Raw genomic sequence first — 16512 nt, 5'->3', positions numbered from 1 at the left:
AAGTTCTATGATATACAAAGCCAGTGTGTGCATACTGTAGAGCCCAGAACTGAATGTACCTGGGCTCGACTGTTCTATTTGCTGAGAGAAAAATAGATGCTCCCTGCCTTCTACACTCTGGATTGCAAATGCTTGAGAAGAGCAGTGCACGTTGATCCTTCCTGCTTCCCACACTTGAGCCCAAGAGAAGCTTCATTAGAAGCTCCAAAATAGTATTACAAACAGCTACATTAGTTTATAAATAAAGCGAAGGTAAAACATAATTGTATAAGATATTGAAACATTGTTTAAAGAAGCAATATTGGCCACTTCTCTTTTATTTATGTTTTTAAACATTGGAACACGAATGTCCTCCACACCTGTATCAAGTTATTTCCAGCTCCCCCAGTTCCAAGATAATCTCTGCTGAAGTTATCGTGTTACAAAATGTTACTAGGAAGGGTTTTTACGGTTTGTGCTACACTTCGTTTTGTCTTCGTTTCATTAAATGAAATGTTATCTCTCTGAAACAAACGTCTTTAATCACATTTACAAGGAAATGCATCAACATACCAGAATCTCCATTTGCAGCTTTCCTCGCTTCGTTACGAATAGCAAAATACTTTTTCTTTCGCTCCATCGGCACCTACAGTTCATACAGGTTATTTTAAGAAAGAACTGCAGCATTATGCTTTGAACTTTAGAAGACGGATATTACAATGTGTATATGGAGTACAGGTAGGGAGGCCTCAAAGCATGATGGTGAAGCTAGATCTGACGCTATCTCTCTCGTGTCCTCGTGCTTTGAGGACTCCCAGCTTTCGTGAGATATGAATTTTAACAAGAAATAATTTACAAGCTTTAGACAGCAAATCTTTCAGGATCACATCCACAAATACTACGGGATAAGGGTCTTCAATTTAAAATGGTCTAAAGCGACCAATCACACTGCCATTTGCTGTATTGGACCTGACTGAGGAAGGTCCTTAGAGCTGGAACAGGACATCATGAACAAGGTTCCGATCAGGGTAAGTCGTTGCAAGCGGGCGCTCTGCACCTAGGAAAGGCTAGATCTCATACCCCAGACTCCAGTAAGTGTGTATATTTCTGAATTTTGTGTTTTGTTGTATTTCCAATGTTTTATCCAAATAAACCCAATTTTATTTCACTGTTTTGTTTTTGCCTATTGACTGATCCCAGAAATATAAATGTGTTAAGAGACCTGGTCTACCGTGACAACCTGAGTGACCTGTAAGCCCTGGTCTCATGGAAATGGAGTCTAGGTGGTTTTGAAACCTCTTTTGTTGTGGCAGTGCCTATTCTGTGGAGATAAGAGATCCTAGTAAGGATGTAAGGACCAACAGCTTCTCAAAAAGAAATAGGAACTGGTATAAGACAAGAAAATACAGCTGCAAAGCAGGAACGTGAAGGTGAAGGGCTAGAAAGCACTGGGGCACAAAATGCATTAAGTTTTTGAAGTGAGACTTCTTTTTAGGCACCTACAGAGTTTTGATGGGGAAAATTGCCTTTGTGGTCACAAAAATGCATGACAGAAGTGACATGACGCAGAAACTAAACGTGGGCCTCGGCGCATGTGCCGAGGCATTAGGCGCCCATGCACAGAAGGATCTGCGGCGCGTCACGCATGTGCAGATGCCCCGGCGCACCTGCGCAGAAGGATCCACAGGCCTCCAGCACATTGTGCATGCACAGAAGGATGCTCGTGACGCACGCATGCGCAGAACCCCATAAGTAGGTCGCAACATGAATGATCAGCTGCCTGGACCCCTTCCTTTGCCTGCCTCACACCAAACTCTCTGCTGCACAGGTGGGTCACCCATACACCCACCCAGTCATTCACTCGGCCAGGTCAGTCAGTCACCCACCCAAGTGAGCCAGTCACCCCCATCTATCCACAGTCACCCCCACCTATCCACAGTCACCCCCACACAGTGTCACCCTGTCACCCCCACACAGTGTCACCCCCACACAGTGTCACCCTGTCACCCCCACACAGTGTCACCCTGTCACCCCCACAGTGTCACCGTCACCACCCCACACAGTGTCACCCTGTCACCCCCACACAGTGTCACCCCCACACAGTGTCACCCCCACACAGTGTCACCCTGTCACCCCCACACAGTGTCACCCTGTTACCCCCACACAGTGTCACCCTGTCACCCACACACAGTGTCACCACCCACACTGTCACACTGTCACCCACACACACTAGCACCATGACACCCACACACACTTAACCTGTCACCCACACTGTCACACACAGAGACAAACAAACACGAGGAATTCACAGTTAGTATAAATATAGAAGTGTAAATAGCTAAAACAGGGTGTGTGTGCAGAGCACTCGCGTTCTAAGTGAAACTTCTTTGTGTTTTGTCACTGAAATTGTGTTTTGATTTTTAATTAAAAACACCACCATCACAAATAGACAAAGAAGTTTCACTTAAAATGCGCGTGCTCGGCAAAACACACCCTTTTTTTGACTCATGCTGCCAATAACATCGTTTAGGTGCCAATAAAGTATTTTAACCAGCAGTGCAGTTTTTAGCCCTTGACTTATGGAGCTCTGCACCTTCACGTTCCTTCTTTGCAGCTGGATTTTCTGGTCTTCACCATTTTTGTTGGAAGCATGTTTATGGAGTCTGGACGCGACGGGTCTTGTGACTAAAAAACATTTTCAAAATATCGCTGGGGATACTGAACTGACAAGTGTTATTCCCCATACAGAGGACAATTCTTTTACGCTCTTATAAGCCGGGATATTAGAAGTACAAGACGGACGGTGGTGTCGTCGACACTCATTGATCTGTTCCCCCTCCCCTCTGACTATTCAGTGCTTCAATTCATGAGCAGTCAAATGTAACAAGCACATTGAAACATATTAAGCTAATAAAGATCATACTCTGACCCCTTTATATTCACAAAAATACCTCTTATGGAGTTTAATACAATAGGAACAATCGGTATTGCATGATTTATAACCACAGTTTTCTATATAAATCCTGATTAACTCTGGAGCTCTGATTTGGGACTTTTTGGATGTCTTCTATTAGGAACTGGTATAAGGCAGGGAAACTAACTTCGTTTTGGAAGAAGGTTTCAACCACAGTGCCCTCCTTATGATTATTGCGAATGCAAAGGACATCGCTGTGAGCAGCTTGTCACCCATAGCTGTTACCCAGCATCTTTAATGTTAAAAAATCTCGTAAGAGTCTGTTTGAAAGTTCCTCATTCAATCCGGCATTCCAAAATGGAGATCCATATCCTCACTGTCCTGTATACACTGGCCAGTCCAAGAGTAGTGTATGGTTTCTGTAATCTACCGTCAATACACTTCTCCATTGGATGTTTGAAGGCAGAACAATCTTCTAACGGAATTGACGTCTACTTTACTATGACTCACACAGCCATCTATAGGAAGTATTGTCATTGTTCTATTAGCACAGCATGCTGTATTACGCAGGAAACGTACAGTATTGCACTAAATCAACGTTTATGATACATTGATGCAGTGAGTAACTCGTGATATCTGTAAGTAAATAAATTACTTTAAGGTTGATATTTCTGAGAGAAGTCAACTACAAAAAGTTGTAAAAAAAAAACAAAAAAAAAAAAACCCTGCTATGTGGGACTGCCCCCTAAACCTCTTTGAGTGCCTATGTGGTGCACTGTACATCCCAAGGGCTCTTCATAACGTACAAAATGCCTTTATTGTTCTTTTGACATCACGTTTACTGCTAGTAGAGTAGCATCAGAGCGGACGTGACCGCGTTCTGAACATTAGAGGTGGACCCTCCTCTTTAGTTCATGTCACTACGGTGGGATGAGGAGCAATTTGCCACTTGTCAGAAGCGGTGCAGCCACACTTGCACAACGAGGGGGAATTTAAGCATAGGTAAACTTAGCGCAATAAAGTAGCGTATGAAATTCATTGTTATGTTAGATGTTATTCATCTTACCTCTACCTCTACAGGAAATGTATAGTTTCTCAGTGGATCTACTAAATTTTCAAAGATGAGTAGGTTCTAAAAAAACAAAACACAAAAAACACATTTCCAGTTTAAACTTTACGGAACTGTTGAGCTCAACAAAAAACAGGGAAGCCCAAAACTACATCCAATATGACAAAAATACACACCTATATATCTTTTGAAATAGGGTCATTTAGTTAAACCCGTTGGCCAAAGCATTTTTAGCCTGCAAGCCACATCAAGGCATGACTAAATTTGCAGGTCCTAACACTAACTGATTAAAATTCTTATTTACCTCTATAATTAGAGGAAGAATGATCACATTGGATCTGTCCCAACCAGCTGCATGAAAAATACCTGCTTACTTGGAAAGTGGGGAGGGGTGAGCTTAAACCCTGGGAGGGAGGGGCCACCAACCTCCAAAACAGCTGAGATCAGCTGTTGAGCTGTTCTAATTACCAACTTTGACAATGGGAAAATGAATAGTTATTTTCGATATTTTAGTATCGAAGTATTGTATCACTTACTTTTGCTTAAATTCTTCACCCAAATATAAATGATTTTCCTCATGTACAGAAATGTTTTTAACAAAAAACACGTATTTTACCCAAGAAGAAACTATATATACACAAGTTTAGGGGGCAATAAATAGGACGTTTAAGAAAACTAACTTATTAATGTAGCAATCTTATCTGGGCCTGAAAATGAAATGTCATTTACAAAAGAGTACCACAGTTCCACAGATATTGAGGCTGCGCTCGTCTGTTCACTTCCAAATGTCTGACACGGCTTCTTCTTCCCGCAGCTCCAAAGCTCTCCGGTGATCAGCCGGGACATATACCATTCAAAAAACAAAAAGTAGGAGCGCAGAGAGGACAAGACGTTAGGCAATAATCCACTTTTAATAACACACTTTGCACATAAAAACTTACAATCAAGTACTGCTGCACGAACGATAGGGACCCCGCACAAATCCAACGCTACCACCTCCTCTCGATACCCCTTGGATGACCGCCGGATACAGGAACCGGAAGTGAACCCGGTGAGTGACTGGAGGATAAGGCTGGCTACCTCGCGAGAGTACACAGCTTAGCTGGGGCTGTATACTCAATGCGTGAACGTCTAAACGGACCGTCTAAGCTAGGGATCCTCTATCGAACAAGTATCACAACCCTGTACTGAAAGTTGTGAGCCCTGCAGTTGCCCTCTACGCGTTTCGCGCTAATTAGCGCTTCATCAGGAGGTGATGGGGCATGTCGGGATGTGCCCTTATATAGGCAACAACCTCTAATTACCCCTAATGTTAAAAACATGTGTACATATTTAAAACAATTGCTCTAATGGTAATTTCTACAAAAAACACATAAAACATACTACTAACCTACTCTAACCATTTAAACCATTTAAAAACATGTATATTGTATAACACATTCTATGAGTCATAAACTACAAAACCATTAAAACCCCATCATATATATAGTCCTATTATGACACACCTACATACTCCTTAATAATTACTTATCCTAACTACCCCTTCTACTCATGATCATCTTACCTAATTAATTATTCACAAAAAATGTTTACAAATTTTTTTCCCTTTAACCTAACACACTCACCATGCACCGTCTTAAAATTATTAGTTAAAAATGAATGAATGATAAAAAAAAATGTTTTTAATGAATGATGATTAAAAATTGAAAATTGGATAGCAGACCTATTAATTCCTTATTTATTAAACCAGAATATTTAATATAATTTAAAACTTCCAAATAGGGCAATTATCTAAGAAAGGGGTTAAGCTCTATCATATCATTTAATCCACCCAGTATTTTGCTTTGTAATGAATATATCCACTATTGTTCACTTTGGAGCAGTTTTAGTTCCCTGTCACCCTTCCTAAAATCCTTAGGTACCACTTCAAGGCCTCTAAACCGTAACCCTTCCGTTACCCCATTGTGATGATCCAGAAAATGCTGTGCTAAATTATGTATTTTCTGTCCCTGTTCTACAAGGCGTTTGGCATTTTTGATGCCATTCACATGTTCACCAATTCGTACTTTTAAAGGTCGAATGGTCTTCCCAACATAACTTTTCTTACATGGGCAATCAATAGCATAAACTATAAAATTTGTTTGACGTGATGAATTGCCTGATTGTATGTTGTAGCCCTATTTGATGGTCTACAAAAATCTTATCCTGTGACATATATTTGCACATAACACATTTACCACAACGGTAGTTTCCAATTGGTTTCCTTAAAAAATTCCCACTATTTGCGACCGGAATATTAGATACCTTTAAAGCAGTAGGGGCCAGAATGCTTTTTAAATTTTTGGCCTTCCTAAAGACTACCTTGGGTCTATCGATTAGCTTAGTTCGTAGGATAGGGTCCATTAGTAGCACTTCCCAATAATAATAATAATAAAAATAGAAATAAAAATAAGAGGTCTGGTAACCATCATAAAGGGGGTATTAGGAGTCCTCCCACTCCTTACCAATGGAGGACTAATGAGAGACGAGGGGGGACCTATGTGGTAGACAGCCAGGTAGTAGAGAATCCAACTATCCCTACATCCAATGCCTTTCAGGTTTTGGGTGAAATAGTGGAAGAGGTTTCTGAGCAAGGACCATCTGTCCCAATAGTTGCCCATGTACTGCCCCCTTCTGCCTCTTCCACCTCTTTTCCTTTTTAAGGGATGGGATCACAGCCAAGGATGGGGGCGATACCCAAAAAGGTGTTGCCGACCAAGTCCCCGGGTCTGTTGCCCTGGTTAAGGGGAGGAAGGGAGAGAGAGGTGTTAGGGGAGTGGGGGCAAGGGAAGGAGCAAAGGGTCGAACCAGTCCCCAGATGATATTGTCACAGAAGACATTTTAATAGGTAATGGGATTTATAATTTATCGAGCTTCACACTCACGACATCCCAATTTAGCGTGCTTAAGAAAGGGTTGTCATTCTCCCCGGTCAATAAGCCGAATGAGTTCAATTTGTATGTTGACCTGCAAAAATTTCTTAGGAAAATGACAATACGGAGGCATTATGCCAAAATTTGAGTACCCTTTGGGAATGAGATCATTACCAATGAGGATGGGTCTTTGCCAATCCCACCAGATCTGGTATCGGATCAGGCTGAGACCCTACTATCTATGAGTAATGAAACGAGTAAGTGGATTGATTTATTTGATAATACTGATATCATTGGGAATGGGTCAATTACCTCTGCCAATGAATTTTACTCTCAATCATCCATAGAAGGTAGTTTATTGGATTCTGACAATACATACCAAAATCTTCTGAGTCTTTATGATGAAAGTGATTTGAGTAAAAGTACCATACATACAGGCCTGAAACCTAAATCTGTTTTCTACCCATATGAGTCTAAAGGACCTTACATAGAGCTCTTTGGTAAATTAGTGGAACAAGAATTTCAGAGAATGTGTAGTGACAATCGGTACTATATGGCCAATGATAATCTTACCCATAGTGAGAGAGGAGCTTTGAAAAGTTTGAATCAGAACGGGGAATTAATTATCCGACAAGCAGACAAAGGGGGAGGCACGGTATTGCAAAATCGAGCAGATTACTTGGGTGAGGCGTATCGACTCCTCAATGATGGAGTATCGTACCGTAAATTAGAATTAGACCACACCAATGAAGATTTGAAATCATTGGTAGTACTTTTGACTGATGCAAAAACGAGGGGTACACTCAATATGAAGGAGTTTCGGTTTGTCTACACCCCACATCCTGTATCATATCCCTAAAATTCATAAAACCTTGATCAACCCTCCAGGTCGCCCCATTGTGTCAGGCATTAACTCCATTACTGCGAATTTGTCACGCTATGTGGACACATTTTTAGCCCCCATGACCTCTGCACTTCAATCGTATATTAGGGATAGTATGGAAGTGCAAAACTCTCTAAACAACATTGTTTGGGAGGACAAATTTATCTGGGCTACATTAGATGTTAGTTAATTGTACACCTGCATCAAACAGTTTGGGGATTAAGGCGGTAGCACTCTTTTTGCACTAGCATAACACCCTGTCAAGTGCCCAACAGGAGTTCATTTTGGATAGCATTCTATTCATCTTGCAACATAATTACTTCATAAAAACCAATGGGACAGCGATGGGCACCTGTTTAGCCCCTAATTATACGGGGTTGTTTATGGGTCTTTGGGAAGAGGACTTTGTTTGGGCAGATAATGGATTTCGTCAATATCTGATCTATTACGGCAGATATATAGACGATATCCTGATTATCTGGTCTGGATCCATGAAGCTATTGGAAGAATTTGTTGTATTTCTCAATAGGAATGCCCAAAACATACAGTAGTTCTAAGTGGGGAGATAAACCCTGTAGAAATTAATTTTTTGGATTTGAATTTAAAAGCAGTGGACCATCATATTGTTACAAAAACCTTTTTTTTTAAAGGTGGATGCTAATTCCTACCTAGATTACACAAGTAATCACTCTGCTAAATGGCTCAACAATATACCATATGGGCAATTCCTGAGGATTCGAAGGAATTGCTCTGAGCCTAGGGACTGTGATGATCAATCTGAGGTTCTGAAACAGAGATTTCTAGAAAAAGGTTACAATACAGATGTGATACAAAATTCCTTTAAATAAAAGTCAGCATAGACCTAGGAATACTTTGTTGATGCCAAAAATCAAAGTTGTACCCACGGAAAACAACCAAACACCAATGTTTATTGCTGATTTCTGTAAACAGGAATCAAAGATACGGAAAATAATCTATAAACATTGGGATGTGCTACTAATGGACCCTATCCTACGAACTAAGCTAAATCGATAGACCCAAGGTAGTCTTTAGGAAGGCCAAAAATTTAAAAAGCATTCTGGCCCCTAGTGCTTTAAAGGTATCTAATATTCCGGTCGCAAATAGTGGGAATTTTTTAATGAAACCAATTGGGATCTACCGTTGTGGTAAATGTGTTATGTGCAAATATATGTCACAGGATAAGATTTTTGTAGACCATCAAACAGGGCTACAACATACAATCAGGCAATTCATCACGTCAAACAAATTTTATAGTTTATGCTATTGATTGCCCATGTAAGAAAAGTTATGTTGGGAAGACCATTCGACCTTTAAAAGTACGAATTGGTGAACATGTGAATGGCATCAAAAATGCCAAACGCCTTGTAGAACAGGGACAGAAAATACATAATTTAGCACAGCATTTTCTGGATCATCACAATGGGGTAACGGAAGGGTTACGGTTTAGAGGCCTTGAAGTGGTACCTAGTGATATTAGGAAGGGTGACGGGGAACTAAAACTGCTCCAGAGAGAACAATATTGGATATATTCATTACGAAGCAAAATACTGGGTGGATTAAATGATATGATAGAGCTTAACCCCTTTCTTAGATAATTGCCCTATTTGGAAGTTTTAAATTATATTAAATATTCTGGTTTAATAAATAAGGAATTAATAGGTCTGCTATTCAATTTTCAATCATCATCATTCATTAATAAAAAAAAATTATAACTATCATTCATTCATTTTAACTAATAATTTTAAGACAGTGCATGGTGAGTGTGTTAGGTTAAAGGGGAAAAAATGTTGTAAATTATTTTTGTGAATTATTAATTAGGTGAGATGATCATGAGTAGAAGGGGTAGTTAGGATAAGTAATTATTAATGAGTATGTAGGTATGTCATAATAGGAATATATATGATGGGGTTTTTAATGTTTTAATGGCTTTGTAGTTTATGAATCATAGAATGGGTTATACAATATACATGTTTTTATATGTTTTTAAATGGTTAGAGTAGGTTAGTAGTATGTTTGTGTTTTTTGTAGAAATTACCATTAGAGCAATTGTTTTAAATATGTACACATGTTTTTAACATTAGGGGTAATTAGAGGTTGTTGCCTATATTAAGGCCACATCCCGACATGCCCCATCACCTCCTGATGAAGCGCTAATTAGCGCGAAACGCGTAGAGGGTAACTGCAGGGCTCACAACTTTCAGTACAGGGTTGTGATACCTGTTCGATAGAGGATCCCTAGCTTAGACGGTCCGTTTAGACGTTCACGCATTGAGTATACAGCCCCAGCTAAGCTGTGTACTCTCGCGAGGTAGCCAGCCTGATCCTCCAGTCACTCACCGGGTCACTTCCGGTTCCTGTATCCGGCGGTGATCCAAGGGGTATCAAGAGGAGGTCTGTGTGGTGGTAGCGTCGGACGTGTGCGGGGTCCCTATCGTTCGTGCAGCAGTGCTTGATTGTAACTTTTTATGTGCAAAGTGTGTTATTAAAAGTGGATTATTGCCTAACGTCTTGTCCTCTCTGCGCTCCTACTTTTAGTTTTTTGCATTTACAAAAGAGGTCTCTTATTTCACGGTTTATAAAAAATAAATAAAATAAGGCTTATGATTTAGAAGGTTGGTAAAAGTACTTTTAAATAGCGGTCAGGGAATATTGTATAGTTGCATGGACTTGGACAATAATCACTAAATACCATTGATAAAAACTGCAGCGTTTTAAACGTTGTGTACGTAACTGTATTAAAATGTGAAATTGATAAATTAGCAGTTAAAGTGACTAAACCGCATGCAATTATCCCATTAGAATTCTGATGTCTTCAGTGTCAATTTTTTTTTTTTTTACCTTTTCTTTCTTCTCTGTAAAAAGAAATCCCTGGTAGAATTTACTTTCTGTAAAGGCGCAGCTCACAACTGCAACAGCGCAATTATATGCAGCACAATGGTATTGCCTCCTCTTCTCCAGAAGCTGGGTTTCACCACACATGTTTTCAGTAAACGCGTCGTAGCATGATCTTAAAGTGCAAGAGAAAGAACATATGGTTTGGCAAACACAAGATCAGCTTTTCCACTTGGGGGAGGCCATTTCATCTAAAGTAGTCTACTAAAATCAAATTAATGTTTATGGTTTTCTATTTCAACTAAACTGAAAGGTCTTTTTTAATCACAGAGGGAAAACCTAATCAGGAGGAAAATATCTCTATCAGTGGCATAACTAAATGAATGATATACAATACAAAGAAAATGGGGTCTGAAACACAAAGGGGCTTATTCAATAAGCTCAGAAGAGGTCAATCGCAAGTGATCGGTCAAAAAAATGCCATTGACTTGAATAGGACTATACAGAATAAGCCCCAAAGTCCTAGTCACTTGCAGATTTATAGAAATCATCAATCATTCTGCTTCTGCTTTGCTGCATGTGGGTGATAAATCAACCAGCAGAAAGTGTGACCAGTTACATTTAATTTGATGCACTGCTTCATTTTCTGCTTGCGTATATGTCAGACGCAAGAAGATGGTTCTAACATTCTATGCAAATTGTTAGCCAGCCTCAGACCTGGAGGATTTTTTTTTAAAATGGAAATACAAGGAAAAAATGTGCCGCATGGGATACAGAGTTTAATACATCTCATTATAATGTGTGTCATGTAACGCCTATCTATTATTGCAACTATGGCGCAAAACTTGGAACAAAGACCTTGATACACTGACTCAGACGCAAGATAAAAATTATGCAATATGCGCCATTTTGCTCTTAACTTGCCTTGATTCATCATCCCTAATGTCATCAAAACAATGAAATTGCTTTAATTAGGTGGAGCGCAACCTGTGCTTCCTTCATCAAGCAGTCATCCAACTTAAGGGGTGGATGTTCCCTGTGTATACTGCAGCCACCAGCCCCCAACACTCCTAATGAAGCCGTAACAACGGCGAAACATGTAGAGTGTTTCAGCCCATACCAAAGAGGAAGAACAACTGAGGTCCACCCCTGTCATCAGATCCGGAAGTTCGCTTAACAACCGGAAGTGACGCAACGGGAGTGCCTGGCGTGGACGCGAGAGTATTGCGGTGGAGCAGAGGATAGTGAGGAACTCAAAAGGATCGCGACCAGATGAGCACTACCTATAATATCATACTGCCTACCTCGATCATATGAAGTGTTGGGGGCTGGTGGCTGCTGTATACACAGGGTCATCCACCCCTTAAGTTGGATGACTGCCTGAATTTGACTGCTTTATTGTGAGTAGTCATTTTTGAGCTTTGTTTGCACAAATTTATTCACAACAGTATTACACTATGTAGTGTTTCTTTATTTCATAACTACGAGACGAGCTCCCCTGATTTGTTGGAGGATCACCTGGTGCAAGACGAGTGGAACAGTCTTTATCAAGGGTTGCAGTTTCTTTCTAAGTTTCTTAATTTTTTCTTTAGATCACTTGATTGTTATCACACTGCTTTATTATTTACACATATGTGGTTGAATTGTATATTGTCACATTTAGGGTGTGTTTAGAGCGCTATTGTTAGTTTTTTTCACTTCCTTCATCAAGGCTGGCATCTCTTACGTATTGATTTATTCATCCTAAATGATTCACTTGGATTGGGAATATATTTTCCAATCCCATACACAAGTAATCTTTTGCACCTACAGTATATACTAGCAAATACAGGAAAATTCCAGCCAAAAAGGGATGAAAGCTAAAAAGTGGCACATTTGTGTGCTTATTTGCACATCAATGCCCAGGATCTGAATTTGTGTAATTTCAAGATCAATATCTGATAGACTAGATGAGCCTTCTTAAACCTACTGTATGTGAGAAATGCAGCTACTGTATACTTTGGGGTGTTAAAGGTCTGCCAAATACAGGAATCTGGAAACTACAATCCTGATCTGAATAACTCAGCACTTTCTTTTTTTTTTAATAGTAGGAGTCACAACCACAATGTCGAATCAGCATTATTTTTATTTTAAATATTTGACACCCAGTTCGCATGCCCATGGAAAACCCTTAGTTATTTATTTTCTCTATTGCAGGCACTGACACTATAGGATGAATATCTTTTAGGTTACAATGAGCTAATTTGCATGTAATTTATAAATAACGCCATATTTTTTTAAGGGAGTAAAGGCTGGTTATTATCACATTTGCTTTAGTAAATACTGCATTATGATTAACACGCAGTAACATTGGTTAACGAGGGTAATGAAGCTCAGTGAATCTGGGCCTATGCCGGAAAATTAACGAAACCCATAAAGGGAAAAAAAATAAAACACATTACAAGATTGCTCTCTGTGTATACAGTATCTTTCACTCGCCTAAAGAAGTCCTATTTCAGGGAGTTGCGCCAAGCCTTAAATAACATTACATTATCTGAAGATAATGCAGCATTACCCTGAAATAACGTGACGTTAGTCCTATGCTAATGAGATCAATTACAGATATTGTGTTTGCAAATAATTAGTTTGCATGCAGAAAAACAAAGTCGGTTACTCTTTTAGGTAATGTCTTATTTGCTCTGATGTAACAGAATTTAGGGAATTTGGAGGTTGCCCTCTTTCTGACTTAATACTTAATTTAACCACTTTGACGATGGAGGGATAATGCATAAGTTGTCCATGCTTCAACAAAACGTTGAGACTTTCATAAGCAAACATACTTCAGCTGTATGATCAATAGTTAAACTTGCAGCATATTGTCCAACATGTATATTGAGCTCTTAATAAAAAGGTGCATATCGACTTTCCCATGAAATGTATGCATGAGAGGGCTGCCATTTCTTACTTGATTAGTGCCTTAGTGAGTTCATTTCCTTCCATGTTCGAGGATCCATGAAAAGCGCGGTTTACACTTGACTCTTTGGAATAAAAATCTTCTTTGCATAGACGAGAATAGAGCACTTCCAGCATTTTGTAATAGCTCATTTTCTTTGTAACTTGTGTATCAAAAGATGCTTCTGTTGCCTATTAAAGATTATGCGTATACTGTAGACATGTACATGAAGTGATAGTTTGTGGTATGCAATAAACTGTTAGTTATTGTTCGTTCACGGTTATGTGGTAAATTTTACAATCAACATAGCAAAATGTAACTATTCTAATTCAATACGGAAGAACATATGGATGATTAGCACTAACAAAGTGGGATTGCTAATGCATGCTTCGTCAAGCAGTTTGGATAATTAATTGAAAATGTATAGATGTAGCCAGCGTTATTGCAAACCCGTGACGCGCTCCAGCTGGTGAAATGGTCCCCACCCCTTCTCGCACACGGCTGATGTAGAACAATGGCACGTTGTGCATGTCGGGCTGCACCGCACCACGGGTTGGAAAAACGCTGGCTACATTTGTGGGCCGTACTGTATATAAATCTCCTTTGAGACCCTTTCATCTGTGCTTCAACAGTTCATTGAGAATTGTTTTTCTTCAGAAACAGCTTCTCCTTTCCTGTTCCATGAGAATCACATTATGAAGTGCATACAGTATATGTATATTTGTAATTAAATAGTTCCAATTTTGTGCATACACTTAAAAATATAAAATATTGAAGGGCTTTCTTTGTCTGAAACATCAATAATAACAAGGAAAAGACCGGAGAGGTCCTTACATTCAGCATCGAAACGCACTTGCTGGTTTCATTTGGTTCAGTATCTTGTAATAGCCGATTGCTGAATTACAGATGCAGCGGCCGCTATCCGACCATTTTTCGGGTTGAAACATGCACTATAGTGTGTGGTGATCCGAGATGGTCCGCTGCAGATTAAATGGCCCATCGGATTAACACAGGGGGTCCCTGCTGTGTTAATCCTACCGGGTTCTACCTGTTTGTAAGAGACGTGCAGTAAGAGGCTGAATCAGTCACTTTACCTGCGCGCCTCTAACAGGTGATCGCAGGAGTTTTATTTCATTTTAATATTACAGTATTGTAACAGAGGGTTTCCAGAGCTGAACCGCATTGATTTCAGGTCCCGGGACCCCCTAATTCCCGAGTTACAGGCCCCGTTATAGGGAGCCGGTATCCCCGCCATGTTAAAATCCGGTGGGTCACGTGACCGTGGGATTTTCACATTGAAAGAGATACGACACCATATAACGGGGCCTGTATCTCGGGAAGTAGGGGACCCCGAGGCGGGAATCAACTTTGTTCAGCTCCGAAGACCCCCCCACCCCCCAAAGAAAAAATCATTACCTTAGGGCAGGGGTGCGCAAACTGGGGGGCGCGCAAGATTATTCAGAGCGCGGAGGGGGCGGTTGCATAGGCCCCGTGCTGTTCCCCCAAGGCATTTAAATTAATGCTGGGGGATTGCGTGAGGCCTCTGCAACTTCCCGTACCTTGTTTTTGGCGACACGTCACCCAGGCAACGTAAACCCCGCGGCGTAAATTGACACAGAGTCGAAGACAAAGTAAGGGAGGGGGCGGGCAGGGATGCGAGCATGGAGGGCGCAGCACGGAAAGATTGCGCACCCCTGCCTTAGCGGATATCCGCTAAGGTGACGAAGCTGTTAAATTAAATTTTTATTCCTAGTGTGCGTGAGCAGGGGGTTTCCTGAGCTGAACGAACCTCGGGGGGTCCCTGCTGTATTAATCCTACCGGGTTCTACCTGTTTGTAAGAGACGTGCAGTAAGAGGCTGAATCAGTCACTTTACCTGCGCGCCTCTAACAGGCGATCGCAGGAGTTTTATTTAATTTTAATATTACAATATTGTAACAGAGGGTCTCCGGAGCTGAACCGCATTGATTTCAGGTCCTGGGCCCCACTGCTTCCCGAGATACAGGCCCCGGTATGGGGTGCCGGTATCCCTGCAATGTTAAAGGCCTCCAGTCACGTGACGCAGAGGATTTGGCCATCTACTAAGGCAATGAAGGGGTTAAGGCAGACTACCAGATGAGTAGAGAGATTGAGTGAAGGGGTTAATAGCCCCAGGATGGGTGGTTAGGCCTCTCGGGTGGGCATTGGGAGGGGTTAACCCATTCATTACCTTAGCGGTAGTAACCGCTATGGTAATGAAAGGGCTAAAGCCCCCACTACCCACCCGAGAGGCCTAACCAGCCATCCTGGGGCTATTACCCCTTCACTCAATCCCTCTACCCACAATAAACATTGCTTCAATAGTTCATTGAGAATATTTTTCTTCAGAAACAGCTTCTCCTTTCCTGTTCCATGAGAATTATAATATTTTAAGTGCATGTATGTATATTTGTATTTAAACAGCTCCAATTGTGTGCATACACTTAGAAAGCCCAGCAATATTTTATATTTCTTTGTCTGAAACATCAATAGTAACAAGGAAAATACACGAGAGGTACTTACATCCAGCATCGAAAAGGACTAGCTGGTTTCATTCGGTTCAGTATCTTGTAATAGCCGATTGCTGAATTAATAGGCGGGGGAAAACCCATCTTACCTTGGTAAACCTGCTCTTCAGTGTATCCATAGCTTGAGAAATGATTTTGCTAAAGAAGGTTTTTAAAGCATCCAGGCTGCAGTGCCACAAGAGCGTCAAGAGGGAACGGTCAACAATAGACTGTCGAGTTGCATTTGACAGAAGGTCGTCACTCTTGAACATGTTGTGCAATGTATCCATCAGGACTACTTGCTTATCAAGGCCACTCCTAACCAAAAAAACAACCATAAACAATGAGCTACTAAACCACATCTCCTTATTAGCAAGTAAACAAACTTCCTCATGTACTTAATCATACCAACGTGCATTTCAGATAACAAAAAATGTTCTATGCAA

The 16512-nt window shown here is 40.6% G+C and overlaps 1 protein-coding gene across 1 annotated transcript in view; it reads right to left on the bottom strand.

Moving 5' to 3' along the window:
* The window catches only part of PRKDC (protein kinase, DNA-activated, catalytic subunit), a 174678-nt gene that overhangs the window by 89408 nt on the left and 68758 nt on the right, over nt 1-16512 (bottom strand). Inside the window, 5 exon segments of the mRNA XM_075588499.1 lie at nt 553-625; nt 3960-4025; nt 10617-10785; nt 13555-13733; nt 16177-16384. Coding sequence (XP_075444614.1) covers nt 553-625; nt 3960-4025; nt 10617-10785; nt 13555-13733; nt 16177-16384 — 695 coding nt within the window.

The sequence above is a fragment of the Ascaphus truei genome, chromosome 2, assembly GCF_040206685.1.
Source record: "Ascaphus truei isolate aAscTru1 chromosome 2, aAscTru1.hap1, whole genome shotgun sequence".
Lineage (NCBI taxonomy): Eukaryota > Metazoa > Chordata > Amphibia > Anura > Ascaphidae > Ascaphus > Ascaphus truei.
Note: the sequence above shows the minus strand (reverse complement) of the source record. Positions and strands in the feature narration are given on the sequence as shown.